General features: G+C 51.2%; 1 protein-coding gene across 1 annotated transcript in view; it reads left to right on the forward strand.

Annotated features, from left to right (window-relative positions):
- Nucleotides 1-26,555, forward strand: part of LOC138498061 (casein kinase II subunit alpha-like) — a 563,172-nt gene that overhangs the window by 506,489 nt on the left and 30,128 nt on the right. Inside the window, exon 12 of the mRNA XM_069621907.1 lies at nucleotides 10,624-10,704. Coding sequence (XP_069478008.1) covers nucleotides 10,624-10,704 — 81 coding nt within the window. The remainder of the gene's footprint in view (nucleotides 1-10,623; nucleotides 10,705-26,555) is intronic.

Consider the following 26,555-nt stretch of genomic DNA (forward strand, 5'->3'; position numbering starts at 1 on the left):
TCTAGGTATGCTCCCAGGGGTTTTACAGAAGGAGGAGACTATGATTACAGAGTTCTCTATTTTGAAATTGCAGTATTTGCTGTCTAGTTTTCCGAGGGTATCTTTGGGGCCAACCAGTAGTATCTCTGTCTTGTCCCCATTGAGACATAGGCCATTGGCTGCCATCCAGGCCTGGATGATAGCATATGTGTCTTGTAGGGTTTTTAAGTCTTGCTAATAATCACCAGATAAAGGGAGAAGAATTTGTGTATCATCGGCATAATTGGTGAAGGTTATGCCACATTCTTCTAAGTCGTTAAAGAGTGGTAGAGTAAATGGATTGTATAACGTGGGAGAGGTACAGGAGCCTTCCGGTACTCCACAACTGATGGGGGATGGAGTGGCTGATGCTTGGTCTGAAAAAACCCTCATGGCTCTGCCCTTCAGAAAGGATGTGATCCAGGTGGTGGCCTCAGTGGAGAAATGGGCTGTGTCTGTGAGGTGTGTCTTTAGGACTTTGTGGTCCACCAGGTCGAACGCTGCCGACAGATCGAGAAGTAGGAGGATTGCAGATTTGCCTTTGTCCATATTACTTAGGAGTTGGTTTTTTAAGTCGAGCAAAGTTGTAATGAAGGGTGCTAGTGCTTCAGAACAGTCTTTAATTATGTTTGCTGGACAGATGTCACCTTTGCATAGTGAAGGTTTTATTTGTTTCATGATGAGTAGGACTTAAGGAGTGGTTACATTTCTGAAGGAAAATGGCGGTGGCGAATTGCTGTCAGGAGGGATGGGAGTGCTTATAATTTGATGCAGAGTGTGTTATATGGGTAACCTTTGGTAGGTTGTTAAAGTTGGCTGTGATTCTTTTTTGGAGTAAGTCAATTTTATCCACGTGGCCTTCTGGATGTCATTACACCATTTCTCGTCCTTAACAGTTTGATGTTTGGACTTGGGAGGTACGACCAGCTCATTAAAGATGGCGAATAATTCTTTAGAATGGGATTCAGCATTGTTGATTCTGGTGTTGTAGGCAGTGGCTTTAGCTGTGGCAATGGCATTTTTGTATTGCTTTAACGATAGATAGGTAGACACGAGTGGCGGCAGAGGGGCAGGGTTGCCATTTGTTGAGGGCGAGTCTTTTGAGTACTTTTAGATCAAGTAGCTCTTGATTGTATCACAAGTTAACGTGAAAGATTCTTTTTTTTTTTTTTCCCTCTAGTGGGGCGATTGTGTCAATCACTGCTTTGATAGTGGTATTGTAGAGATCAACCAATTCCGTAGGATTGCTCGAGAGTGGTAGTGCTAATGCTGACATTTCTAGGAGAGGGAGGATTCTTTCCTTAGTGAGCAGTTTTTTTGACCTAGCTAAGGCCGCTGGCCTGGGACGGTTTGTAGGGATGCCGTACTGGTTGGGATGTAGAAATGGATGAGATGGTGGACCGTCCAAGGATGCGGGTATTGGAGCTGATGTCTACACCGCAATTGTGTTCGGCTAACCAATATAGTATGCGTCCTTTGCTGTGAGTGGCAGAGTTGACTTTTTGGATGAAATCGAGGTCTAGGAGAGCTTTAGCAAAGGCATTGCTGTGTTTGTCTTTTGCATCCTTGAAGCCGAGATTGAAATCTCCTAGGAGTATGGTTCTGGTGTTAGGTTTAAGGTCATTACCTATGAAGTGTAGAAGGTTGGCTTGGAAATCCAGGATAGGGCCTGGAGGACGGTAGATAAGGTGCATTATCATAGTTTCATTGGGCGAGAGGGAGATCTTTACTGAGAGGGCGTCAAAATTCTGAGGTGGCAGATTTAAGTTGTCTCGCCTTAAGTGTTTCTTTGAATATAAGGGAAACCCCTCCACCTTTGTGTGTGGGTCTATCCTGACAGAGAATGATGTACCCAGGGGGTAGGGACTGGCATATGGCTGGTCCGGAGGCTTCGTGTAGCCAAGTTTCTGTGATGGCTAGAGCTTCTAACTCCAGGTCAGATATTAGGTTGTGGATTTCTAATGCGTGGGCTTGCATTGATCTAGCATTAATGAGTTCAAGTTGGATTTGTGTGGTCTTATTTATGCTAGGGTCGGTTTGGCAATGTTAGTGGGATGCATGGTGATCGGTTCCTGGGAGTTAGTAATATGAGTGATTGTGTGTGCTAGTGTGGGGTGGGTTATGGCAGAGTGTTTGTGATATGTGGTGGGAGCTTTGGAGGAGCGAGAGCCTAGTCTAAGGTTTCTTAAATGCACGGGTGGCGTGAAGGAGCATGTTTGAGCTATTGGTGTGGGCTTGAATGTGGTGGTGTTTAGAGATTTCAGTGGACTAGCATAAGGTTCATTCATGCGGAGGGCTGGCAGGAAAGGAGTAGGAGGAATTGAGTCAAGGGGGCGTGGAAGGGTGGTGCGTTTCCATGTTTTAGCGCAAGGGGTTGTACAAATAGTATAGTGAGTAGTAGCAATTGTGCAATGGGAGCACAACCGTCTTGAGGATAGATGGATAGACGAGTGGGATGGCGATCAGGTAGGAGTAGTATTGGACTACCTGGCGATCACGTTCAAGAGCCGAGTGGCTATAGGCACCTACCTGAGCAGCAGGTGGACTAAGCCAGGGTGGATAATACCAGGTAAAGGCTAGATACTGCCCAGAATTGTTAGCAGGCTAGGATAATAGACAACCAACACTTTTTTTTTTTTTGCGAAATAGCATAGTAGACAGCAAATGTGGTGTTATTACTGGACAGGTAGAATCACCCGGTGGCATACGTAGTCAGTTACACATGTTGCAAGATTTACTTGTAACAGGGTTGGTTTATTAAGTGATTTCTGTAATTGAATAACACTGTTTGAACTGACCAATAGATGGTCTGTTACCCTTGAATTACTTATTTTAATCGCAAAGTAAATTCCTCAAGAATAGCATATTGCTATCCTGAATGTATAACCTTAGATTTGACTGCCCTTGACTTGCTTAATGCTCCTCTGAATAAGGTACTCTTACGTCCCGTCTACTTTCCTCCATAATGCATGGGCGTCCTTTCCTAGAGACGGGAGACGCAATCTTTTTCACCAAACAAAACCTTCTTCCCCTTTAAATTTAGAGGCACGCAGGGGTGTGGCTCCGGGAGCATCTAGTACCCTGACTCTGGCCACCGGTGCCACACCTCAGTCCCCTTTTTCTGCATCTACGGTAACGGGCTGATTTCACAAGCGCTCCTGGGTTTGGCTTTGGCCATGTAATACCACACGCTCTTCCCTGGATTCTTCTTCTGTCTTTTTGTCTTCTTTTTGTCATTCAGGTACTCGGTTCTCTGGCATCACGCTCCTCCCCGGCGCATGTTGACTTCAGCGGGCTTCAGCAGGTGTCCAGCCTGCGAGGGGCTCTTCCCTACATCCGACCCCCACGCTCTTTGCCTCTGCTGCCTTGGCCCTGACCATTGACTCCAAGCGCAGTGAAGAACAGGCTAGCTAGGTGGAGGGAGCTCTTCGAAAGGTTGCCTCCAGAGGACTTGAAGAACTTCGACAGAGATCGAGGCCCAAGGGAGGGCCACTATTTTCCATCGCACCCCGTAAGGGCAACTCCTTCCCGAGGAAACGCCTGAGTGGGAGGAACCTCTCGAGTTCTAGTACCAGCACACGTACTGAGGCTAGTCCAGCTACAGGCCTCACCGCCGAGGGGTCGTCCGATCCTTCCGGAATCAGTGCTGAGGGACGGCAAGGTACTTTTACCAGGTGTACACCCGAGGGGCAACGCCCTAGTACCGGCTCAATGTCCGAGGGGGCGCCTGCACGCAGCACTACCAGTGACAATTCTGAGTGCAATACGGCTTCCAGGCCTAGACCTGAGGTGCAGGGTAGGCCTCATGCTCCACCACTAAGAGTTTTAGGAGGCCAGGCCCAGGGAGCCATGCACCACTCCTTTGGCACGTGGCCGGCAGCTCAACCAAATGGCCACCATGCCAGACAACATGGCTGCTCATCCGATGCCACTCCTAGGAACAGAGCAGGCAGGTGAACGAGTTACAAGGTGGGACTGTTGTCAACCACGTACGTGGTCTAAAGTTTATCCATCATCAGCGCAGGCAGGTTTCCTCTGCGACCTAGGCCGAGTGTGCTCCGGCCCCAGCAGCCCCCAGCCACTCCGTCAATATCACCTACCACCTCTTCTTCCTCCGAAGACGGGTTCTTCAAAAGGTTCCTGGTGTTGATGCGAACCCCCCAGATGGGGGCCATTCTGCGGGATGCAGTCAGGGACTTTCTCCCTCCGGTCACTCCACCAGTGCCCGTGGTCATTCCTCCTATGGCTCCGGTGCCACAGGCCCCAGCGCAGCCCCTGCTGCCCCTGCTGGCACCTTCGATTCTGGCTCCCCTGCCTCCCACAGTTCAGGCAGTTCCTCTGCAGTCTCTGGCTCTAGTCTCCACACCACAGGCCATGACACCCAGCACTCGTCCACACGTTCCGGACCAGCCGGACACTCAGTTGGACACAGCCGAGGACGAGGAACCCGGACATGCTGTCGTCAGCGAAGGCCTTCCACGACCGTCTTGCAGGTTTGGCTGAATATCTGGGACTTCCTGAACCAGAGGTCGAGCAGCCCGAGGAAGGGGTCTTGGCAGAGGTCCTCACCCTATGACCCCCTACCGAATCGGGTATCCCGATGCAGGAGGACGTTGTTGCCTTGGCCAAGAAGGGGTGGCTCAAGCCACACTCGGCCCAACCTGTCAACCGTTGCACCGATGCCAAGTATAGACAGATGGGGGGGGGGTGCACTCTTGCTGTCTGCACACCCTCAACCGCACTCTTTGATTGCTGCGTCACTTTACTCTTTTTAAAAAAAAAAAAAAAATGTTGCTGACAAATATATTACAACCAACACATTTTTGCTAAATTCGAACCACATATTCTGGGTACACAACGTTGTAAAGACTTTTACTCGTACTTAACATTATCACTCCGGGGCCCCAAATGTCTTTTGGTCTGCAGGTAGCACCCACTCCCCTGATGTAGTTCTTTTCGCAGTCCTGAACATCCAGTAAGTCTCTTCACCATGTCTGCAGAGTGGGGGGGACCTTCGCTTTCTGGTTTTCAGTAGATCGTCACTTTATCCTAAGCCCCAGTCATCCTCGGCCACCTCGTCCTTGGCGCTTCTAGGCAAGGAGAAGATCTTGGAGGCGTACGGGAATAAGCTGTACTCCAACGCCTCACTGCACCTGCGTCAATCCAACGCGGATGCCATGATGGCAGCCGCTAACCAGAGGCTTTGTCGGGAAATAGCAGACTTCCTTCCGGAGTTTCCGACGCAGAGCCATGCACGCTTCAAAGCTGGTCTAGGAGAAGCCAAGCTGGTATCGCAGGACATCATGGAGTCCACTATGGCCCACATCGATACCTCTGGCCTGGCCATCTGCATCGCCACAGACATGAGAAGGGTGGTCTGGCTTCGGGCTACTAAATTTAACCCCAATTTTCAGGAACGCAGATTGGACCTACTAAATTTAACCCCAATGTCCAGGAACGCATATTCGACCTTCCGTTCGAGGGTACCGACCTCTTTCACTCTACCACCAACGAGGAATTGGATAAAAAGAACAGATCGCAAACAGCAAAGTCTTTATCCGAAGGCCACACCAAAGGTGTACACCCAGTTGCAGCAACGGCCTGACAGGGGGCAGTCGTTCGGCGGATTCCGAGGCTTCCAGGAACAGAGGACGAGGCAACCTGACTGCTCGCCCAGGCAGCACCGGCGCAAACAACTAAAAGGGGGGGGGAGGGGCAAGGACTTCTTTCAGTCCCCTTCCTCAGCAGCAGCCTCAGAAGTAAAGAAAGCATGACGCATCCCTTCTGGGGTCCACGTGTCTCCGGTGGGGGGAAGGCTTGCCTTCCACATGCAATTTTGGCACCAGAACTTTGCGGACCCCTGGTTCCTCTCTGTAGTGTCCTCAGTGTACCGCCTACCGGTCCCTTCTCCTCCTCCTCCTCCCCCCCTCCACTCCTGAGAGTTGTTGGGCCTATCCACCCTCAACCTCTCCCTCCCTCTTAAGAAATTAAAGATGGTTACGCAAGCACTCCTAGCCGAGACACTAGACAAGGGAGATTGGATGTGCTCCCTGGATCTGAAGGACACCTATCTACATGTCCCGATTTGGTAACCACATCACGACTTCCTGCGATTGGCTGCCATTTTCAATACAAGGTTCTACACTTTGGCCTCAACTCAGCCCCCGTGGTATTTACCAGACTCATGAATGCGGTGGCAGCCCTTCTAAGGGCCCAGGGCCACCATGTCTACCCGTACCTGGATGACTGGCTTATCAGGGCGAGATCTCTGGAAGGGGTTACCCACACCTCCTGTGCACTTAGGAACACTCTCCACGTACTGGGGTTTACTATCAACCTCAAGAAGTCTCAACTGCAGCCCATGCAGAGCCTCACCTTCCTGGGCCTCGCCTGGGGTACAAGCTCCGAGAGGGTCTTTCCCTCAGAGGACAAGATTACGGCCATCAAGAGGGCCTCTACGCACTTCCTTACCAGAGCAGTGACCTCGGCCTGGTGGTACCAACACTTACTGGGTCTCATGGCAGCAGTCCTCCTGCCCATGCCACACCCGAGTCTCAAGATGAGGAGGTTACAGCTGCACTTTGCAGCCTCATGGAATCAGGTGAAGGGCTCCCAAAAGGAGCTAATCCGCATACCAACTTCTCTCCACTCGGACCTCACATGGTGGTTCAGGGACTGCAACCTGCGGATGGGCAAGCCCCTCCGGCAGCCGCTTCTGCAGGTCACCATAACTATGGACTCCGCCCTTGAAGGTTGGGGAGCCACTCTGGACAGCTACAGCGTCCATCGTGTTTGGACCCGGCAGGAATCGCACATCAACTGGCTGGAACTCAGGGCCATCTGGCTAGTTCTTAGAGCTTTCCTTCCGCTCATTGGTCCCCTGCGCTGTGCAAACAACCTCTACCTCACGGCTGTCCACCTCCTGGGGGAGGGGCAACTTGGAAGCGGACAGGCTCAGCAGACTGGAAGCGGACAGTTACGAATAACAATTGAACAACCAGGTGCTGCTGGAGGTCTTCAGCAGATGAGGGCACCCTCAAGTGGATCTGTTTGCCTCCTGGAAAAACAGGAAGTGCCATCAGTTTGCGTCTTGGCAGGGACAGGGCCCTGGCTCCCTGGGCGACGCATTACAGATTCGGTTGGAAGGCTTGACAGTCTATGCCTTTCCTCCCACACCCCTAGTCCACAGGGTAATCCGCAAGATAAAGGCATCTTGTCACCTCAGCATACTTCTGATAGCTCTGAAGTGGCCGGTGAGGCCGTGGTTCTCCAAACTGCTCAGCCTCATGGACAGACCACCTATTCACCTTCTGCTGGGTCCAGCCCATCTCTTGTCCCAGCAGGGGGGCACGGTCATCCACCCTGCACCACAGAAGTTAGCCCTTGCAGCGTGGTTCCTCAGGTCACCCTCAGGCACCCGAGCCTCTCTCAGGCTAACTTAGAGATCATTCAGGGCACCAGGAGCAAGGCTACCAGGAGCCAATACAAGAGTAAATGGACTAGGTTCTGTCATTGGGCAGACTCTAAGGAGATCGACCCTGTTACGTGCACACTGGACGACTTACTTTCCTTCTCGGTGCACCTCATGCACTCAGGCGTACAGGTGGACACATGTCACACCTATCTGGCAGCCATAGGGGCCTAGAGTAATTCAGAGGAGGAAATCTTCTCATCCTCCACCTCGAAACATCTGGCGGGCTTGTCCAGGCTCCACTGGCCCATCAAGAGGCCACACCCTGTGTGGGACCTCAATATGGTGTTGGGCAACTTGGCACACAAACCCTTCGAGCCAATGGCATCTGCGGACACCAAGCGGGTCACCATTAAGACAGCTCTGTTAGTGGGACTCAGCTCTGCTCGCAGGGTCGGCAAGATCCAGGCCATGGTGGCCTCAGAACCCTATACCACTTTCCACCGGTATATGGTGGTCCTGCGGACTCACTCTGCGTTATTACCTAAGGTTCCCTCCCCTTTCCATCTAAACGAGGAAATAGTCTTACCTATGTTCTTCGCTGACCCCAAGGACGAGGCTCAGAGTTTTGCACTGTCTGGATGTCGAGCCGGCTTCAAGTCAGACGCGACCTTCGGACAGGCGGTTCTAAGGAACTTATTTGCTTAAGGAGGGTCTCCTCTCCACCCTGGGGCTACATTCAGTTGTCATCACCCATGCAGTTTGGACAAAAGGGGACGGGACGTAAGAGTAATTATGTTACTCACTGTAGTGACTAACGTACTCTTAGTCCTTAGTCCCATTTACTCCATACGTTCCACCATCCTCCCCCTAATAACACAGGTATCATTAGGCAATGTTATATATTGTCGACACGTCAATGGGGACTGAGGTGTGGCGCCGGTGGACGGAGTCAGGGTAGCGCATGCTCCCAGGACCGCACCCCTGCACGCCTCTAAATTTAAAGGGGAAGAAGATTTTTTCTGGTGAAAAAGGTTCTGTCTCCCGTTCCTAGGAAGGGACGCCTATCCAGTATGGAGGAGTCAAAACGGTGAGTAACATATCATTTATACCTTGGTTTGTACACCCATAGGTATTGTTTGTTTTTATACATGTGTTTATAACTTACGTGAATAGTACTTACTTCCCCAAGATTTATCTTGGCTTACTGTATATAAAATAAACCAATATCTTTACAATACCTAGTGTATCAGTGTTTCTTTGAACCATATGTATGCTACAATTTCTTTGTAATGACATACAGCCCTCTCTCCCTCCAAAGATAATCCTGGCTACTCTGCCCATGCTACCCCAGTCACGGTGGGGGTACAGACTTCTACCAAGAGTTGGAGATTCTGTATTGCCTTAGTTGTATGGTTTTATGTAGACCTTAGTTGGACTTTAGAGGAGTTATCCTAACACTCGGGCCATTTTTGGACACCTGCTCATGCATTTGATCCAGTTGCAGGAGGTCCAGTCATTGCAGATGCAGTGGGCAGTTTGTTGTCTGGTTTGGGTCCAGGTAGCAGTGATTCTGCCATATTATGCTTAATGGTACCAAGTGCCAGAGACCCACCAGCTGGATCAGGCTTGTGAGGGGGGGCTTCTTGGGCTCCCGTGACGTTGGAGGAAACACCTCCCTGCCCCAGAACACTTCAAGTGAGGTAAGTTGGTTTGGTGACACCACACCAGGTCCGGCAGGCCCTCTTCCTGGTGGAATGCATCAGGTGACCAGTTTTGCGTCCCATGATGGATGGCTCTACAGTGTTAAGCCTCCAGGCAAGCAGCTGTCTGACTGACCGAGGTATCCCTTCTACAGAGTCCGAGCAACGCTTGAAGTCCAAAAAGAGCAGGACAGCTGTGCAGAACTTAAGAATGGTTGAGCCCACCAGTCAAAGTGAGGAAAGCACCTGGTGTGGTTCTCCCATTGTTGCTGGAAGGTGGTTCAGAGGTTCCCCAGTGGATGGCTTTGGCAATGTTTGTTCACAGTTGCAGTCTGCTAGTGTCCCTGCATGGTGTTTTCAATCTTCGGACTCTTAGTTCCTGTGAGCGAGGTCCAGAGAGGCTATAGACAGTTTCCTTATATCCCAAACCCAGACGGGGAGAGACCCTAGCCCTCCAATTTTGAGGACCTGCCCCATTCAAACAGGCAGAGGCTGTCCAGTCAAGGAAAGCCAGCCACTCCACATCTGCTAAGCGACTTGCATCCCCTGTATGGAATGTGAATAGTGTCCAGATAGCCCCAAGACCAGAACCAGCAAGTTTAGATGCAGGCATCATCACTCTGCGAAATGACCAAATCTTGCCTTTTCTGACATGAAAGCGCAGGAGGAATGTCAAAAAGCAAGATTGCGCTAACAGGACTTCTGTTCAAAGAACCAGCCATAATGAGTATATGGTACTCAAAAAGGCATTATCACAAAAGAATCGCTGGTGTATGTAGTGGGCCATAAAATAAATTCAAAATGGGGTTATTGCCACCAGCCTTATCTCTGCATCAGAAAGGGTAACGAAAGATACTTAAAAGGAAAATGGACAGTTTCCTTCCAGCACTCTACTCCAGGTGGGATGTGCTACAATAAAACAAATGTTAAAAGAAATGGGAGAGGCTCTCCTTAAACTGGCCAGCCCTATGCACCCCAAGGCAATGGGTACCCTTCTCCCTCCCCCAAAAATAGCCAAATTCCAAATCCATAACCAATCTGTTTTGGGTCCCATGAAGGTTAATGGAGCGAAAGTTGTAAAAAGTGAATGATGCCCTAACCCTGCTGTTGACGTGATGTAGAGGAGAGTGACCAGGTGTTATTAACACAGCTGATGAATTAGTAACTGGGTGTTGGGAGGTATGGATTACAGGATGCTCTTGCCACTGTACAGCTTGACAGGACTATGACTCTGGGTGTGATTAGGATGGCAATGCTGGCATCGCTGTGCTCTTACTTCATACTGGCCTCCTGAGAAGCAATAGCGGGCATACCTGTTCAGTTGAATTCTAGGCAATTGGACAACCGCACATACAGTGATCATTTGGGGACTAGGGTCTGAGCAATCGTAGTTGAGAATATGGGCTGTAGGTGCAAGCATACTGGACAGCTCATTCCTGAAAAGGTGATCAGAAATGTCCATTTAAGAGACCTCTTTTCTTTTCCTCACAGATCCCATAGTGAAGGAGGTTACTCGAATGGGATGTACTACAGGCGGTAGCACCCCTGTGAGCTCATCCAGTCTGATGGCAGGTAAGAGCATGGCGTTACGTTATCCAAGTCTTGACTTTCATTTATGTAAAGAACCTTGTGCCATCGGGCAACTTTCAAGTAATCTTAAAAATTATAAAATTGCACTGTTGAACCATTATCTCCTCCCAGATCCTGCCACTCACAAATATTAAATAAAAGCTATGGCAGGCTGCATTTTGATAGGTATGTCTTTGCATGGGTTGAATGTGAGAGCAGAACGTGGAATGAGAACACAGTGGAGAATTTGGGAGGTAGTCGTGTGGAGGTACTGAAATCAAGATTATTTACTGACGCTCCAAGTGTTCTCGTTTTATAACAGGAATCGCAACACAACACATTTCTTTAAAGTTTATTAAGGAAAATTCAACCTCTCAAGAAATTAATTGCCATGGTTCCATGTTTGGGGATTGTGAACTGAACGATTGCTTACTGTTTTTTTCTTTTTATCCAGCATGGGGTCTTGCATGGATTGACATGCTCATGAATATTCCACGTCGTCAGGCTAGGTATCCTCTGTAAATTTAAAGTAGTTTAGCTTTAAGCAAAAAAACTGCCTGTCGCTTCTATATCCTATCAGTGTCACTTTGGGTCATACTGCCCCAGCCAGTGGCACTCTGCTTCCTAAACTCCACTCCTGGTGGCCATCTTCAGATTGTTGCTGCACGTTTCTTCTATTGGGAGTCCTCCTGTTTCGCTCCTCGAAATCCAACAACATTTTGCTTATTTTTGCCAGAATTAATGTCGATTCATCAGTCACATTGTGACTACCAGCAGCGGGGACCCAGTTGCCGGAGGAAATCCTTAATCCATCATCGGATCTCCAGTCTTGGACCTTTCCTTCGACACCATTGCGGATGCCACAAAAAAAAGCCCTTTCAGGTCCTTTGAGAACTGCTGCCTGAAGAATACCTTCGAGGATCAGCACCTCGTGTGCATCTACTCCCTAAACCCCACGATGCAGACGAATGACCGATTTACCAATCCTTTTCCTCCAAGACACCGAAGGACTGCCATAGGAGGTTAGTGGCGTGAATCGAAGAAGGGAAGTCCTCTGATGAGGCCTCAGGGCGTAGTCATGCCTCTTCCAGGGCTGGCAGGGCCAAAGAGCATGCTCCCTCTGACAAGAAGAGGTCTAAATCCTTTGAGGATGCTTTCGGGGCTGTCCAATCCAAATGGGAGAGAGGTAGGTCCCCATCAGCAGCTTCGTCGACGGTTAGCCTACAGGCAGGCAGGCCACTTCCGTCTGGGAGAAAATCGCTGATGCCAGCTGCCAAACAAGACCTTGTCAAAGGTCAAGTCATCCAAGGACCTGTCACCGGCTCCACCATCGACTGTCGTTGTCGACCTCATCCATCAGGACTGTCTCTGACCGCCCCATCTAGTACCTCATAGTCAACCCGTCTACAAAGACTAGTCTTACATCGATGGCTTCCATCACACAAGGGGCTCATCCACGACCATTACCACTACGATGGTTACCAGACCCAGAGTATTGGGAGGGGTCAGAAATGAGAGGCGGGCACAAAGTTGTAATGTTTTCCACATTAACCATTTTTATTGAACTAAAGAGGTTTGGGTGAAGTCCTATCTGTCCCTATTCTAATGAGGGCCCCTGCCTATGAAACTAAAACTAGAGCAAGCTGACCTTGTGGTCAAAATCTATTTTACCCTCACACTAACACACAATCAAAAGGTGCAACCTAAATATCTGTTTCCAACTCAACAGAAATGTGTACAAATACAAATGTGTAATTCCAACAATGCACTCCTTGTGTCAAAGGATTGATTCCCTTAACCTGAACTAGTTTTGGAGAACTGTTGAACATTTTCTGTTCCAACAATGTTCTGTTAGTCAATGAAAATGTGTTTTACAAAATACTTTTCTCAGGGTGGCAAAGCAAATGTCTTTTCACAACACTGTTTTGTGTATAGCAAAATAAAGTATTTTCTACTTTATAAGATGGGAACATGTTTAACTTCAACAATTGCTTCAAATTATAGAGTTTCCTTCATTCAACTGCTCAAGATTATGATTGTATATTCTCCTGCCAGGAATTTCTCAACTGAATCTCTAGATATCCTGATATACTCTCCTGGCAGGAATTGCCCCCTGATGGTTCTCGCAGATCTCGTGGTGTACTTTCCTGTCGGGTATCTGTCCAAAAAGGGCTCTCTGCCTGTTGTGTATCTTTCACCAGGTCTTCTCTACGCTGTTCCCTTTTCTCTTAGAGTATAACACAGTTGCACATTTTACTGTTTCGACCTTGTTGACTCCAGGTATTGCTTGCTCCAGCTTCCCCCTTATTGAGATCCCACATATGGGAGTCTGTTCAAGTTCTGTCTGTCAACCTCTTTCTTAGTGTCTTTTGGCAATGCTTGGTGCAGGTTTCCCCAAATTGACATCTCATATATTGAGATTTGTACCACTTTTCTGTCTTTCAATTCTACTTGGTCGATGTTCAAAATAATTCCCAAGTGTCCATTAACTTGTAGGCTCGTCCCGCCCCCGCCCCACCCCAAACTCTGCTGGGTTGACTCACCGGTGTAACATGCAGCTGTGGAAAAGAGTTTTTGTTGGTTAGGCTTCCCTTGTTAGGCAGAGTCTCTTTTGTTTCCCATGTCGGCTTTTCACTCTTTCACCAATGGAACCATTGCCACTCCACAGGACCGCGTCTCCTCTGGTCCTGCGGCAAATGTCTTCTAGCAGTCCCTCCAGGGCATTCGCTATAACTTTACCAGAGTTCCTCTCCTCCGGCATTCTATGCCTTCAGGAGGTTGCCTTAAGCGTCCTCTTCTTCCTTCACGGCTCCTCTCTGTGAATCTGCTTCTGCCTGTGTTTGCTTCCCGCTCCCTTCTTTCTGCTGCTCTCCTCTCCTTTGCTCCTTACTTATAGGTGATTTTCAAGTTTAAATGCCCCGCGCAGCTGATTGTGAACCTGACAACTAGACTGCACATTTTACTTGGTATTCCTTTCATTCCACATTGACTCCTTACTTCTCTTTTTGTCACAGTACTTGAGGTTTTCTGGGACTTGGAGTCCAAAGGAACTTTAGACAGTTTTAAGTTACATTGTTGGGCAATCATCATAACCATTAGATGTTAAATGTGTTTTTAGAGGTGCTATGTGTAGTAAATAGAGTTCTGTTTTGGAAGCTTAACAAGAGGGGTTTTCAGTTTTTACTACTGAAGGATTCAGAATAATGACAACATGCCATCAGGGACTTTGTAATTTGGTTTTCTCCACAGGAAAGGGAAGAATACTGCATCCCTCCTGTTGGAGTCATCACTCTTCCCTGACAGCCATCTCGTCCCATGTAATCCACTCCCAGGAAACCACCCCCAGGGTCAGGATCAGGTAGCAGCTGCCTTTCCTTGGCCACATGGGAGAAGACTGTAGCCTGAGGGGGAATGGGGAGGGTCAGTGATGACTCCATAGGATTCATCACAGTATGCTTACCGCCTAGACTTCCATCAGTGGTTCCGACGACAGTCCCGTCAACGTCTGCATCTTTTCCTGCCCCGTAGGCTTCAGTCATCGCCTCTTTCCTTAAGATTTGGCGAGGGGCATGCCTCCAGCTCAGGATTTCCTACCTAGACACAGGGATGCACTACTCTTCACCCTGGCACCTCTGAGATCCCCCAGGAGGTCCCCAGCATACTACACCAGTTCAGAGGAGGAGGACCGGCCAGAGGGTTTTTACTCTAACCAGGAGGGAGGGTCAAGGAGAGCCTGGCCCCACTGTGCCAATACCTCGACAAGGGGCAGCATCTCACCAGCCTTCTCAGCCTTTTAGCCATTCACCTCTCGACTACCCACTGCGTCCATTTCTGTTCCAACAAGGATCCTCTGAGTCCTTCTCAAGCTCGGCTGCCGTCTCATAAGGCCCCTGTTACCTCCTCGGCCATTGCTGGTGGCACTGCCCCCTGTGTTGGAGGCAGCAGTTCAGACAGATACTGACACAACCGGTACGCAAGGCACGGATGAGTTTGAGGATTACGTTCCTGCGGATGGAGAAACACCCTGACATAGATGTGCCCTCCAGGGCCTCTCCTCCGGATGAGATTGTGTCAGTCCACTCAATATCATCTAGGGCTGTACAAACTAGTACCGGAGGAAAAGAAAAAGGAAGATGACCTTTTCGAACGATGGGAGTCCTCTGAGGAGACCATTGTTTCAGTTCCACTGTTGGATGACATTTGGGAGGATGGCCTGGCAGTCATGAAGACCCCTAATACCACTCCTGTTAAAAAGGGACCACTTGGCAAAGAAGTACTGGGTTCTGGGCTCGGCCCCTAAGTGAGGCAGGTCCCAGCCCTCCCCAGACTCTGGTCTCGGCTGCTGCTAAGAAGAGGTCCTCCAACCAGTCTTCCTAGTCTATGGTTCTTCCGGACCAAGAGGGTAAAAAGCTGGATGCAACAGGGAAGTGCATCCTCACAATAGCTGCATCGATGATCAAGACCGCCAACGCCCTTTCCATTCTCTCGAGGTATGACAAGGAGTTATGGTACAAGTTGGGGCCCATCTTTGACTCCCTGCCGGAGAATAAGAAAGCTGAAGCCCTGGCTTCATTCTAGGAGAGGGAGGTGGCCTCCGACCACGACATCACCGTCATCCTAGACATCGCTGATTCTGGCTTTCGCCAGAAGGGCAATGGTGTGGCCGTCCGCCGCCATGGTTGGCTCAAGGACACCGACCTCTGCACGGATTTGCAAACAAAAGTGTCCGACATGCTGTTCGATGATGTGAGAAACCAGAGGGTGTCTCACTGTCTAGTCCCCAGGGATCTCTTACTCATGCGGCCAGGACACGGCCATCGCCATTGGATTCAGACCCTGGGGGTTGACCAGTGCGGGAGGATCACCTGGGTGAGGGGTCCTCAGGGAGTGGGGTTGGGACTCCCAATGGTGAGACACGGTATTCCCCTCAACCCCCTGTTAGGGAAAATTTTCATTTTAGTCCTTAATTCCTCCCACCTTAGAGACCCCCAGCTCTTTTGCTGGACTTTAGGACTTTTTAATTTTAACCCTGGAGTGAGTGAGCCCTTTTTCTCACTCCCTCATGTGTTTTAACCTCATTTGGATTACGTCCATAGGCATCTACTTTTTGTATGGTTACACACAGCACCTTCAGTGCAGTGTCGCAGAGAAATCCTTTAGATTTCTCATAAGGTTTAAATACCTTTACTCTTACGTCCCGCCCCTCTCCTCCATACTGTATGGGTGTCCCTTCCAAGGGACGGGTGACGGAACCTTTTTCACCAGAAAAAAACCTTCTTCCCTTTTAAATCAAGAAGCGTGTGGGGGCGCGACCCAGGGAGCATGCGCTGCCCTGACTCTGCCCTACAGCGCCACACCTCTGTCCCCTTTTCGACGGGAATGGGCCGAATTCACCAGCGCTACTGGGTTTGGCTTCGGCAATGTAATTCCACGTGCGAATACTTCTTCTCTTTGTCTTTTTTGTCTTATCTATCATTCAGGTACTCGGTCCTCAGGCGTCACGCATGTCGACTTCTACAGGCTTCAGCAGGTGTCCATCCTGCAACGGGCTCTTCCCAACTTCAGACCCCCACGCCCTCTGCCTACGTTGCCTTGGCTCAGACCACGGTTGGCAATTATGTTCAGCGTGTGACTCGCTGTCCTCGAAGGCGCTGAAGAACAGACTAGCCAGGTGGAGGGAGCTCTTCCAGAGGTCACCTGCAGAGGATCTCAAGAACTTTGTGAAACATCGAACCAGGCCCAATGTAGGGCCAATATTTTCCAGCACAGCCCACAAGGGAGACTCCTTCCCAGGGACTCTCCCGTGCGGGAGGGACCGGCCAGGTCCTTCTACCGGCACGTTCCCCGAGGCTGCTACAGCTACCGGCCTTTGGGATGAGGGTCCTCGGATCCTCCCGGGCGTGGTGTCGAGGGACCGGAAGGTTCTTGTACCGGGTCTACACCCGTGGGGCTATACCCTTTTACCCCAACACCAGCAATACGTCCCGAGGGGCTATGCCCTAATACTGGCAATATGTCCAAGGGGGCATCTAAACGCAGCTCCACAGACCCCCGGGTCGAGGGTCTTACACCTACCGGGCCTCGTGATCTGCACGCAAGAGTCTTGGACGAGGCCGGGCCCAGCGGGCTGAGCAACACGTTGTAGGCATATGGCAGGCAGCTTGACAAAATGGCCACCGTGCCAGAAAGGGGCACCCGTCCGAACGAGTGTCAAGGTGGGGCTGGCCACAACCAGGTACGTCGCCTACAAGTCTACCCTTCATTTGCTCAGGGCAACTTTCCTTTGCGTCCATATGAACAGGGTACGCAGTGGCTCCAGCAATCCCCCGCTACCCCGTCGGTGCCCCCTGCCACATCTTTGGCCAGTGAGGAGGTGCTCTTTGAGAAATTCCTCGGCCTCATGAGGTCTCCTCAGATGGGGGTTATCATCAAGGAGGCAGTCAGGGAAGTCCTCCCCGTCATGCTAACGGCACCACAGACGCCCCGAGACCCAATGCAGCTGACTCCTCCGGCTCCACAGCCAACTCTGCAACCTCCGCCGCCTCCGGCTACGGTCCCTGTACCCCATCCTCCAGCACCATTTACTCCTCCTGCTCCACAAGATCCTCCAGATCCGCAGGATACGGAGGAGGATCCGGACACGCCATCCTCAGCAGAGCCTTCCATCTTGCTGGCCTGGTGGTATACCTGGGCTTCCCCCAACCCGAGGGGGTTCTGGCCGAAGTCCTCACGAAACGCCCCTCTGCCAACACAGGGTTCCACTGCAAACCGATGTTGTCTCCCTGGCCAAGAAGGGTTGGCTCAAGCCCCACCCAGTCCAGCCGGTCAATCGACGCCTGGACTCCAAGTACAGGCAGATGGAGGGGATACACTCTTGCTCTCTACCCATTCTCAGCCACACTCCTTGGTGATCGCTGCGGCATCACTATACTCCAAGCCTCAGTCCTCCTCAGCCTCCTCCTCTGCGGCACTGCTAGGCAAGGAGGAGAAGATTTTGGAGGCGTACGGCAAGATGATCTACTCCAACGCCTCCTTGTACCTGCGGCAGGCCAAAGCAGATGCCATGCTGGCTGCCGCCAACAAACGGTTATAGCAGGAAATTGCAGACTTCCTCCGGAAACACCCCACCCAGTGCCAATCACGCTTTAAGGCGGGGCTAGCGGAAGTCAAGCTCGTGGCACATGACCTCATGGAATCCACAGTGGCTCATATCGATACCTCAGGCCATGCCATCTGCATTGCCACAGACATGAGGAGAACAGCCTGGCTCCGGGCAACGAAATTCAACCCTGATGTCCAGGAGCGCATTCTAGATCTACCGTTCGAGGGGGGGTGACCTCTTCCACTCCTCTACGTATGAAGAGCTGGACAATAAGAACAGCTCACAAACGGCGAAGTCTTTATCCGTTCTTACAAAGACCACGCCCAAATCGTACACCCAACCTCAGTAACGCTCGGAAAAGGGTCATACATATGGAGGGTTCCGCGGCTTCCAGGAACGCAGATCCAGACAGCTGGACCACTCGCAACCGGCGCAAACAACAAAAAGGGGGACGGGTGGGAGAGTACAGGCTTTTTTCAGTCCCCCCTCCTCAGCGTCCGCCTCTGAGGGAGAGAAGGCATGACACGCCCCTTCGGGTCCACGTGTCACCGGTGGCGCCAGAATTTCGCAGAACCCTGGATCCTCTCTGTAATATCCACTGGGTGCCTTCTTATCCCTATCCCAGCCTCTCCTCCCTCCTCCCCTCCACTCCCACAGGTTGGGAAAGCAACTCTTTTGGTTGAGATCCGGTCGCTCGTAGAGGACCAGGCAGTGGAGGAAGTCCCAGCCTCCCAACGAGGCTTTGGCTATTCCAGGATTTTCGCCATTCAGAAGAAGAGTTGTGCTGGACCTTTCCACACGCAACCTCTCCCTGCCCCTGCAAAAATTCAAGATGGTTACGCCAGCTTTTATAGCGGAGACATTGGACAGGGGAGACTAGATGTGTTCCCTGGACCTGAAGGACACGTACCTACACGTCCCGATTTGGCAGCCCCATCGTTGTCATGATGCTTACCCCGGCCATCCGGACCAAGCCCATCAGCCCCGGGAGCAGGCATCCAGGTGCTTACTAAAAGCCCAGCAGCCCCGGCTAGGGGCTGTCTGGGTACATTCCTGGCGCCATTGGCGCCAGGCTCATAGAGGAAATCAGTACTGACGCCAAAGGTCATGGGAGCCTAGTGACCACGTTCATGCACCTCGGTTGGTGGCGCCAGGCTCATAGAGGAAATCAGTACTGGCGGCAAAGGTCATGGGAGCCTAGTGACCACGTTCATGCACCTCGGTTGGTGAAAAGATTCCATCAGAACTTCCCAGACAAACCAGGACCATGGGGAAGAACACCTTTAGGAGGGGCCTTTGTGGGTGGGGGGCAGAGAGGGGGGGGTGCTGTCAAGATGCCTACCCCCGGGCATCCGGACCAAGCCCATCAGCCCCGGGAGCAAGCATCCAGGTGCTTACTAAAAGGCCAGCAGCCCCGGCTAGGGGCTGTCTGGGTACAGTCCTGGCGCCATTGGCGCCAGGCTCATAGAGTAAATCAATCCTGGCGCCATACGTGCCAGGCTCACGTACATTACTTACCTCATGCAGACCATGCTGCAATGAAGTCAAGCCAACGTGAGGCCTGAATGGGACTACTTTACTTCAGGGACTATTTTTTTACTCGGGTGTGGTTCTGGGGGAACTTCTTACCTGGGACTACTTTGAAGGCTATTTAAATCACGCCCGAACGGCAGCACATGCTTCGCGTTATTCTGCATCCAGCAGCGTAACGCTCACTGTGCCTGCAGTCAGCATCCAGTCTTCTGCCACGCCCGCCTGGAATCCAGAGCTCCTAGAAAAAGAGGAAAGAAGAAGGAAAGGTTAGAACACGGACATTATTTTAATTCCTTAACTAATTCCGGATCCATCACGTCTTCGAACTTGGAAAGGACATTATTTCTGCACGTGTCGCATTGCCAGCTGCAGTGCCGCGCCATACTCGCCAGTCCTCACAGCATTTTTCCATTTGGCGCTGCCTCCATCATTTTCTTCGCCGAACTCCAGCATCTATGGGACAAAAGAAATATAAGGTGAGCCGAGAGAGCCAACAAATACAATCTCTTTTTTACCACCATAGACTTACCTGATTTACCACCGGAGGCATTATTCTTTAACTGGGATCTTCAACTTCTTACGCCGCACCTGTAAGGAGAGAGAAAACAACAAGTTAAATACACGCATCTTTTACCGGACAGTGTTGGGTAATACAGACTCTTACCTGAACGCCATCAGCTGCCACAAGACAATCTTCTCTTGGACCCAGCTGCAACACAAGAAGGGAATGGGACAAGAGTGAACATCGGACATATTGAACTTTTTGGACTTTATACTTACGGGTTCTCGCCAGGAACCTCGGAATCAATATTCATCCGGAACTCTTCCAACGCCTTCGAACCAATGAAATAACTGGTATCTACGCGCCCCTGCATTCCACCAGGATTGAGAGCTCATCATTCAAAAGGTGAGATTACTGAAAGGGTATATCGGAGGTGATTAGTGGGGAGAACAGTGGGGTGCCATTACTAGAATCCACGGGTGGCTAAATCCCTTTCTCCACTTGCAGGAGAATACTTCTACGGGTCAAGCAGACGAGATTAGGCAGGCCAGTCCAGTCTGTCATCTCTGCACTACGCTTCACGTTGGAGGAGACCACAGCAGTCCTGGTCCGATCGATGCCCCTGTGGGAGCCAGGTGAGCGTAACATCGTTCTTTCCTGCGTTTTAGGATCATGGGGTGTCATTTCCAACTCAAAGTCCTTCCATTTGGCCTCAACTCGGCCCCAAGGTCTTTACCAGACTCATGAACACAGTAGCGGCCCTCCTCAGAGCGCAGGGCCTCCACATCTACCCATACCTCGACGACTGGCTCATCAGGGCTACATCTCCGGAAGCGGTTTGCCACTCTTCCCATGCCCTTATGAATAAATTGCACGACCTGGGCTTCTCGCTCAACCTCAAGAAGTCACAACTGCAGCCTATGCAGACTCTGACATTCCTGGGACTCATTTGGGACACGTGCTCCGAGAGGGTTTTCCCGTCGGAGGACAAAATCTCAGCCATCAAGAGGGCCAACGCCCACTTCCTCAGCAAAGAGGTGACCTCGGCATGGTGGTACCAACATCTCCTGGGTCTACTGGCGGCGGTCCTATTAGCTGTGCTGCACACAAAACTAAGGATGAGAAGGATTCTGCTGCACTTTGCAGCCTCTTGTTAGGACACAAGGTTGCTGTATTAAATCTTCATATAGCAGTCTAGAAGTTAAGGGTGGGAGCTGCTCAGTGATCTGAGACATCTGTAGGTGTGTCGGTGTTAGGCAGAAACCTGTGCAGTTCCCTTACAGACCACTGCAAAAGATTTAGGACTACAGGTGTTTGGCAGTAAACCCAATTTGTAGCAGTCTGTACCACCCAGATTTACCTGGTAGCTGTGGCTGAGCAATCAGACCTCCCTCATGATATGATTTTTGTAACGCGCCTATACACATGTGTTTCAAGGCGCAACGAGGCGGGGGGAACAAGGGGAGACAGACAACGATCCTACTAGGCCAGGTGTCATTCAGATCGCGCAAGTGCAAAGGGTAGAGGGAAAGGGAAAAGTGCAAGGGGGAAAGGGAGAGGGGAAAGTGCAGTACAGGGTTAATAGCATACAGCAAACAGGATAAATAACAAGGGCCAGCTGGTGGCAAGTGCGAAGTAAGTGCAGACAAGTGCTGGGAAGGGGGGCTGTAGGGATACAGACACAGTCCTGTAGTGCAGGGGTTGCCATGGAGGCAGTGCAGGGTAGAGTGGCTGGGCCAAGGACAGAGAACGGTGAGTGGCCCAGTTGCAGATTCATAGCAGTTTCAGTAGTATTAGCAGGGGAGAGGGGGAGAGAAAGCGGAGGCAAAGAGGAAGGTTTTGAGGTGCTTCCGGAACCGGAGATGGTTCTCCTCAAGTTTCAGGGAGGCAGGAAGGCTGTTCCAGAGGGAGGCCCCTGCAGCGGAGAGAGATCTGCCCCCAACTCGTTTGGAGAAGCGGCTGACCCTGAGGGAGTTGGAGGCGGATGAGCAAAGAGCTCGAGTAGGAAGATATTTAGGAAGAGAGAGTTGAAGGTATTTTGGCCCAAGGCCCCAGACAGCCTTGTGGACAATGCAGAGGGTTTTGAACTTGATCCTCGCAGTCACTGGGAGCCAGTGCAGTGATTTCAGTCCTGGAGAGATATGGTCCCTGGGCTTGAGGCCAAGGACAAGTCTCGCAGTCCTGTTCTGGATGAGTTGCAAAGGGCGGAGAGTAGAGGCGGGGAGATTTAGATAGAGGCTGTTACAGTAGTTCAGCTTCGAGAGAACCAGGGCTCTAGAGACAGTGAGCTTCTGGGGGAAGGAGAGGAAAGGAAGGATACCTCTGAAGAGGTGTAGCTGGTAGTGTGACGACTTAGACACGTCGGATATGTGAGTAGAGAAGGAGAGTGTGGAGTCGAAGATGACCCCATGGTTTTTTGCCTTGCAGGTAGGAGCAGGAAGAGGGCCAAGAGAGGCTGGCCAGAGAGCTGCAGGGAAGGAGGGAGTGGGTGTGCCGATGAGTAGAATCTCAGTCTTACTGGCATTAAGGCAGAGGTCGTTGGCGGCACACCATTCCTGGATAGCAGAAAGACAGTCGGAGATGAGGGAAGGAGAAGAGGAGGTCGAGGGTAGCCTGAAAATGAGCTGGGTATCATCCGCATAGCACTAAAAGTTGTGGCAGAGAGCAGCGATGCGGTGGGTGAGAAGTGCCAGATACTGGTTGAACAGCCAGGGAGAGAGGTTAGATCCCTGGGGGAAACCACAGGTAGAGAATAAGATGTCAGAGGAAAGACCCCAGTTGGACCTGGGATGGTCAATTGGAGAGGAAAGAGGTCAGCCACGCCAGAGCCTGACCAGTGATACCCAGGTTATCACGGAGACGGTTGAGCAGGATGGTATGGTTGACAGTATCAAAGGCAGAAGAGAGATCAAGCAAAATGAGAACACATGGAATGTTAGAGTCAAGGTTCGAGAGCAGGTCCTCACGGATGTTCAGGAGAGCAGTTTCCGTGCTTCTGGCAGCTCTGAAGCCAGACTGATGGTCATGAAGACTACCAACAGATTCAGCATGGAGATTGAGCTGGGAGATGGCCAGTTTCTCCAGGAGCTTGCCCAGGAAGGGGTTGATAGAGATTGGGGGATAGTTAGCCAGGCAGGAAGGGTCGGAAGAGGGTTTCTTAAGAAGGGGGTGCACAAGGGAGTGCTTGAGAGGGGATGGGAAGACTCCAGAGGCAAAGGAGTGATTGCAGAAGTCAACAAGGGCAGGAGCCAGGGAGTCTATGTGGTCCTTGATAGTCTTGGAGGAACAGGGGTGGACCTGTTTTGACGGGACTTTCATAGATCGGACTTGTCTTGAAACCTCGTCAGCAGAAAAAAGGGGAAAGGCAGAGAAGGAGAGAGACGAGGGGTGGCTGCAGAAGGGCCAGAGGAAGGGCAGAGAATAGAGGGGGCGAGGTGATAGGAGGAGAGTGAGGACAGGATGTCCTGAGTTTTTGAAATTGAGAGGCCAGTGCCGTGCAGAGGGCCTGGGAGGGGACAGGAGAGGTAGAGACTGCAGCAGGGTTGGCCAGCTCCTTGCAGATTTTAAAGAGTTCGGCCGAATTGTTAGATGCCGCAGAGATGCGGGCTTGGATAAGGGCTCTCTTCTTGGTGAGAACGGAGAGCTGGTATTGCCTTTGGAGCAGGCGACAGGCCAGTTTGTCAGAGGATGAACATGAAGCACGCCATTTCCTTTCTGCCACCCTGCACTTGCGTTTGAGGGTGACGAGATCCGAGTCATACCAGGAGTTACATTTGGCTTTGGGCTTCAGGCGGATACTCATGACAGGGGCAAGGATATCAAGAGTATCAGATATAGCAGAGTGGAGAGTGGAGAGGGCTGTGTCAGGGTGGGAGTCAGCCGAAGGGGGAGGAGGGGGCGAGAAGGTGGCAGCGAAAGCCTCAACTGACACGTGCTTCATGGGTCTGATGACCGAGAAGGAAGGTGGCAGTGATGGGGGTGGCTTTGCCTGTCTGGTAGGGAGGGTGAGGTGGGAGGAGAGGAGAAAGTGATCACTCCAGGAGGGAGGAGTGGAGAGGGGGTCAGAGAGGGGAAGGTCAGAGGAGATCAGGGCATCAAGAGTGTGCCCTGCAGAATGAGTCGGCCCAGACGGGAGAATAGAGAGTGAGAGCGAGTTGCAGAGGTCTCGAAAGAGTCCAGAGTGGGGACAGGAGGTATCCAGGTGGATGTTGAAGTCACCAAGAAAGAGGAGTTGAGTGGTTGAGGACAGGAGTGAGGAGGAGAGGTCCGCCCACTCGGAGAGGAAGGAGGAAATTTGACCAAGTGGCCTATAGATCGTAGCCACGGTAAGGGAATGGCTAGGAGAGAGAGAGAGTCGGCAGACAAGACATTCAAAAGAGGAGTAGGTCTGCGTGGGAGTAACAGTGGCAGGAATCCAGTCAGGGAAGATGAGGGCCAAACCCCCGCCCCCCCAGCACGGTTGGGCCTGGGCACAGAGAGGATCTTGTAACCGTCAGGTAGTAGTGTGTCAAAGCTGGTGACAGAGCTGGCCGTGAACCATGTCTCAGTGAGACCGAGTACGTCAAGGTCAAGTTCCTCAAGAAGGCGGCAGATATCAGAGGAATGTTCTCGCAGAGCGAGAGTTAAGAGTGACAATGTGGAGAAGGTTGCCATCTTTGAAGGACTTCTTCCGGGGAGGGGTACAGATCAGAGGTACGCCCTGCGGAGGTGAAGAACGAGCAAGGGAGGGGTTGGGGGGTGGGGGGTAGAGGCAAGGTAGTCGAGGACAGAGGAGGGGGCACAGCAGGAGAGGAAAGGAAGTTGATGAGGCGCGGGAAGCATCTATCGAAGAGTTGAAGGTTGGCCTGAGGGCCTTGGACCAAGACGGTCCCATTAGCGTAGACATTAATGATGGCCTTAGCGGAGTGGAAGGAGGCCAAGAGGACATCCCAACGGGTACCACCATTAATGGGAGAAGAGGAGAAAGGAGAGAGCACAGAGACCATATGAAGGGTCCATAGGTCAGGTGAAGGCACGAAAAAGAGGAGGTCAGTGAGAGTTTCCTTGGGGGAGGAACTAGCGTAGGTGTCAGCGATAGGGAGGCCTGGGTTGGAGACCAGGATGTCCTTTTTAAACTTTTTCCTACCAGATTTAGTGAGGAGAGCAGGATAGTCAATGGAGAAGCAGTTAGAAAAGATCGGTGAGATAGAGAGCACCATGGAATAGAAGGGAGTGGGGGGGGGGGGGGGAGACAGGACAAGTGCAAGCGGACAGGAAGAGAGCGGCAGCCCTACTTTACCACGCAATCAGAACACAGTAATACATATCAGGTACACAGTGGAGAGGCCACCTAAGTTTGAAAATCCTGCGGGGGGAGAAAAAACCCTAGTTTACCACAAAATCAGAACACAGTAATGCGTATCAGGTACACAGTGGAGAGGCCACCTAAGTTTGAAAATCCTGCGGGGGGGGGCCTAGTTTACACTTCTGTGTTCTGATTTTGTGGTAGACACCCTGCGAGGAGGTGAACAGGTAAGGGTGGGGTGGGCCGGGGGAGCAGGTGGAGTTCACAGATGGAGCGGCGAAATGGAGCCTGGTGTCCCTGCGGACACCTGCAGACACACAGGGAGCCGCACAGGAGGGAGCCGCCCTTAGCCGAGGGGCTGCCGGGCAGTGGGCTGCCCAAAGGGGTCAGATTAAAACCAGAAGGCACCCAATAGGAGGGGGAGCAGGGGGGGGTGTGGGCGGGAGGGAGGGAGGACCAGGAAGTGGCTGCAAGGGGAGGGGGGAGGAGGGAGAACAGCGCTCGCAGCGCGGGCCCATTAATAAAATTAAGCACCCAGAAAAACACTCACTGGAGGCCCACAGGGGCCAGGCAGGGATTAAACCTGCAGACTGGGCGCGGCTGCTCACACCTGCTCTGATGAGTTAGGCAGTATATAGAGTATACACAATAGGTACAGAAATACAGTAGCACAAGCAAACACTGACCAGGGCTTTGGTGTAAAAGTATATCATTATTTATTTAAAGACACACTTGTAAATTACACTAGCACAAAGAGAGGTAAATAAATTCAACACACAGTCACTATTATATATATATACAACCCTAATTACTTATTAGACAAGTCTTAATGAGAAACACCACTTATTTTCAGACAGAGGTGAGCGCTTAACATAAGATGGCACTCTAATAAGTTATTAAAAAGGGAGGGAAAAGGCAGAGTTATGAAAGCACAAAAATTTCAATACTTTTCAAAGAACCACATTGAGGCAGGTTAGGCAAAGTCAACTGGAGAGCAAGGAAGTTCAAATGCCAGGCCCACTCTTAGAGAGAGCAAGCAAAATGTGTCCAGGATCACACAGTGGGTTTATGCCCAAAGAGTCTTTGTAAATAGTTCACAAAAAGATTGAGATCAAGTCAGGAAAAGGTAGTTAACAGGTCCCAGGCTAACCCAGGTTAGAAAGTCGAGGATTTACTGTCACCCCGAACGATCTGTCGCAAGGGAAGCCAGGCGGGACACAGTACCTGAAAGTGGGAAGAACGCTCCAGCGGGGGCAGTTGTTCCTGGCAGCGGGTGCAAGTCGGTGTTTCGTCCAGAGGAAGAGGAGGTCTCGACGTGGAGGAAAGCTGGAGGTCGTTGCGCTGCCAGGGAAGAAACCAGCCGCGGAGTTTCCCAGTTACAAGGTACCACCCTTTTCTTCGCGGTAGTGGTAAACCGTGGTATTCCGGTTGCC

Source organism: Ambystoma mexicanum, chromosome 5q (genome assembly GCF_040938575.1).
Source record: "Ambystoma mexicanum isolate Mex_15411 chromosome 5q, UKY_AmexF1_1, whole genome shotgun sequence".
Lineage (NCBI taxonomy): Eukaryota > Metazoa > Chordata > Amphibia > Caudata > Ambystomatidae > Ambystoma > Ambystoma mexicanum.